At 44.2% G+C, this 2,606-nt stretch overlaps 1 protein-coding gene across 1 annotated transcript; it reads right to left on the bottom strand.

The window, feature by feature from the left end:
* Window positions 1–259: 259 nt before the first annotated feature.
* On the bottom strand, window positions 260–1,042 carry LOC125511346 (uncharacterized). Its single transcript, XM_048676693.2, has one exon. The coding sequence runs from the start codon at window positions 994–996 to the stop codon at window positions 427–429; it is 570 nt and encodes a 189-aa protein (XP_048532650.1). The 5' UTR covers window positions 997–1,042; the 3' UTR covers window positions 260–426.
* Between the last annotated feature and the right edge of the window lie 1,564 nt (window positions 1,043–2,606).

Genomic DNA, 2,606 nt, shown 5'->3' with positions numbered 1-2,606 from the left:
TTATAGAAAACTACATATGGAGCAAAATGAATGAATCCATCCACGTTCAAAAGTATGTCTATATTCATCCGTATGTAGTCTTTTAGTGAAACCTCTTAAAAGACTTCTATTTGGGATTTCTTTTCTTAACATACTATATTCTTCTGGCATATATTTCTTTTAGCGAATACCTCCATGTGACTGTACAATAAAACACAGAATGGATGTTTCTCAAAAAAAAACTGAAAGTAATTGCAAGTTGTACCCTACTAGCACAGAATGAGAAAACACTACCCAAGATACATATCATTTAAAATCCATTAATAACACACCCAAACATAAAGGAGGGTCCAAGAAATACATCGCAACATTTGATTCTAAACTGTTTGCCACGCCCCTAAGAAATACTCATCACAACAGCCTCGAGCTGGCTGATAAGTCTACTCATCAGTACTCATCAAGATCACAGAAACGAACCGGGGTCTCCAACACAGCGGTGACCAGCTGGACCAGCGACAGGACACGCTCCTCAAGCCAGGCAATGTTACCATTACCTTTGAGTACATGATCAGCAGTATCCTTTAGCATTATGCTCAGCTTTTTGACTTGGGCTAAGACCAGATCGTCCTCGGCAAGCAATACGCCCAAGGCTAACATAAAGCGCTTCCTCAGATCTAAGAGCATAATTGCTGAGTTCTTCATGAGTAGGAGGGCTTCCAGGGCGCCCTGTTCCAGCTTGGCTTCCTGAACCTTGAGCTGGGGTAACGCATCATGCTCGAGCATTTTGATTTCCAGCGACAGGCGTGCCACGACCGAGAGGTTTTCCAGCTCCGGGCATGCCCAGAACACAAACCCCTTGATCAGCGGGCAGAGGAGTTCATACGACTCGCACGCTATGCGCACCGACTCCAGAGAGACAAGCTTCACATGCATTATGTCTTCGGGGTGGCCCAGCTCATCGGAGCGGGCCTGCAGGTCTTGGATTTGGGCATGGGAGTGGATTTCGTAGAGCATCATTTCCTTTTGGCGGCGAAGAAGGCTGCAGCAGAAGGGTTGCTGCTACCTGGTACAGACAGCAGAAACAGAGGAGAATTTAATGCCAGGAAGAGACCATACAGCACCAATCCAAGCTTCTACTTAATTAGTTAGGACAGCATGTATATATTTGCATTGTGCGACAGAATAGTTATTAATATGAAGTGAAAGCAGCAATTCAACCATGTACTATACTGATAGGCAACTAAACAAAATGAATGAATACACTCAATCACCCAAAACAGAAAAATAATTAACAGAGGGAATATATATAATTTGGTTCAAAGTACCATAGAGATGCCATCATTCATTGTATTATTGTGAGCAAGAAAATTGCATCTCCAGAATTAATGCCTCACCATCAAGGAAACAAAAACTAAACAGCTGGGAAATAAAAAATTGCATCCCATGTGCAAGGGCATAGTGAGGACAGAAAACCAAACCAGCATTTACAGAACTCCTCAAGAAGAAGACTAGAGATTGGTTGGTTGGCAAAAGATACATCATCATTGGCAAATATTAGTATCACATAAAATAAATAAACTTCCAAACAACAGAGCTGGAAAGCAGCGCATATGACTACAGGTTAAGTGCTGCCTGTGCATAAATATTTTAGGATCCCAAAAAATATTGTTACCTATCCAAACAGAGCTAGAACATGAATATGCAACAAATCTACTACGCTCAAACACAGTTGATAAAACAAAAAATTTAACATTCTGGCATAAACTGAAATCGAACAACATAGCATGAATTCCATCCAAATTAATATTCGTTTTCTAGCTTGATTTTGTTGTTTTTCGTCCTAATTTGAAACTTCCCCACCAAAAATAGCCCCAATTTTTTTTTGTGATTTGTTGGCATGATGAAGTTTTGTTGATTTTGATCCATGGATTTGCTTGGTTTCGAGTGGATCTAGCATTTCCCCAAGTTTCCCCATCTTTCATCCACAAAATCCCTCGGATTTCGCCCCCGAAATCATCAATTTCCGCCCAAAATCGCGACAGGCACAGTTGAAGAATTCATACACCATTTGAGAAACCAAAATCTGACCACAGCCAACCAAGCAAACCCTAACTAAAACGTCAGATTGATTCCTTATTACGGATAATCGAACCCTAGCTAGGTGGTGTTACCAAACAAACAAACCCTAACTAATTAAATCCTACTATCCTAGTCGAGGTAGGGTTCCTCATACGAATGAATACTCAAAGCCAGGCAGGAAAGGATACAAGACGGCGCTGGATCCGAGACCTATGAACCCTAAGCGCCTACCAACCACAATCGGAACGAGCAACTCCGGAGGGAGACCACGCTGGCTGGATCCGAGACCTACGAACCAGCGCCGCGCCTACCAACCAATCGGAACTCCAAGCTGATCGGGATGTACAAGTGCGGGCGGGCGGGCGTAAGATCTGGAGAGGACGAGGCGTCGGGTGATGCTGATTGGGTCGATAGACAGGTTGCGGGTAACGGCGGCGAGGCGATGGAGTGCGGGGGAGAAACGGAGGCGGGCGAGGGCAAGAGGGGTTCGGGGGTAAAAAGCACAGAGCCGTGCCTGGCCCGTTTAACCCAGGCCGTGCCGTGCCGGG

The sequence above is a fragment of the Triticum urartu genome, chromosome 5A, assembly GCF_056163025.1.
Source record: "Triticum urartu cultivar PI428250 chromosome 5A, HENAU_Tu73, whole genome shotgun sequence".
Taxonomy (NCBI): domain Eukaryota; kingdom Viridiplantae; phylum Streptophyta; class Magnoliopsida; order Poales; family Poaceae; genus Triticum; species Triticum urartu.
The sequence above is the reverse complement of the archived record's forward strand: the minus strand, read 5'-3'. Positions and strand labels throughout refer to the sequence as shown.

Excerpts from the sequence above, each read along its gene's own strand:
- LOC125511346 (XM_048676693.2), bottom strand. The coding sequence starts at position 996 with ATGATGCTCTACGAAATCCACTCCCATGCCCAAATCCAAGACCTGCAG.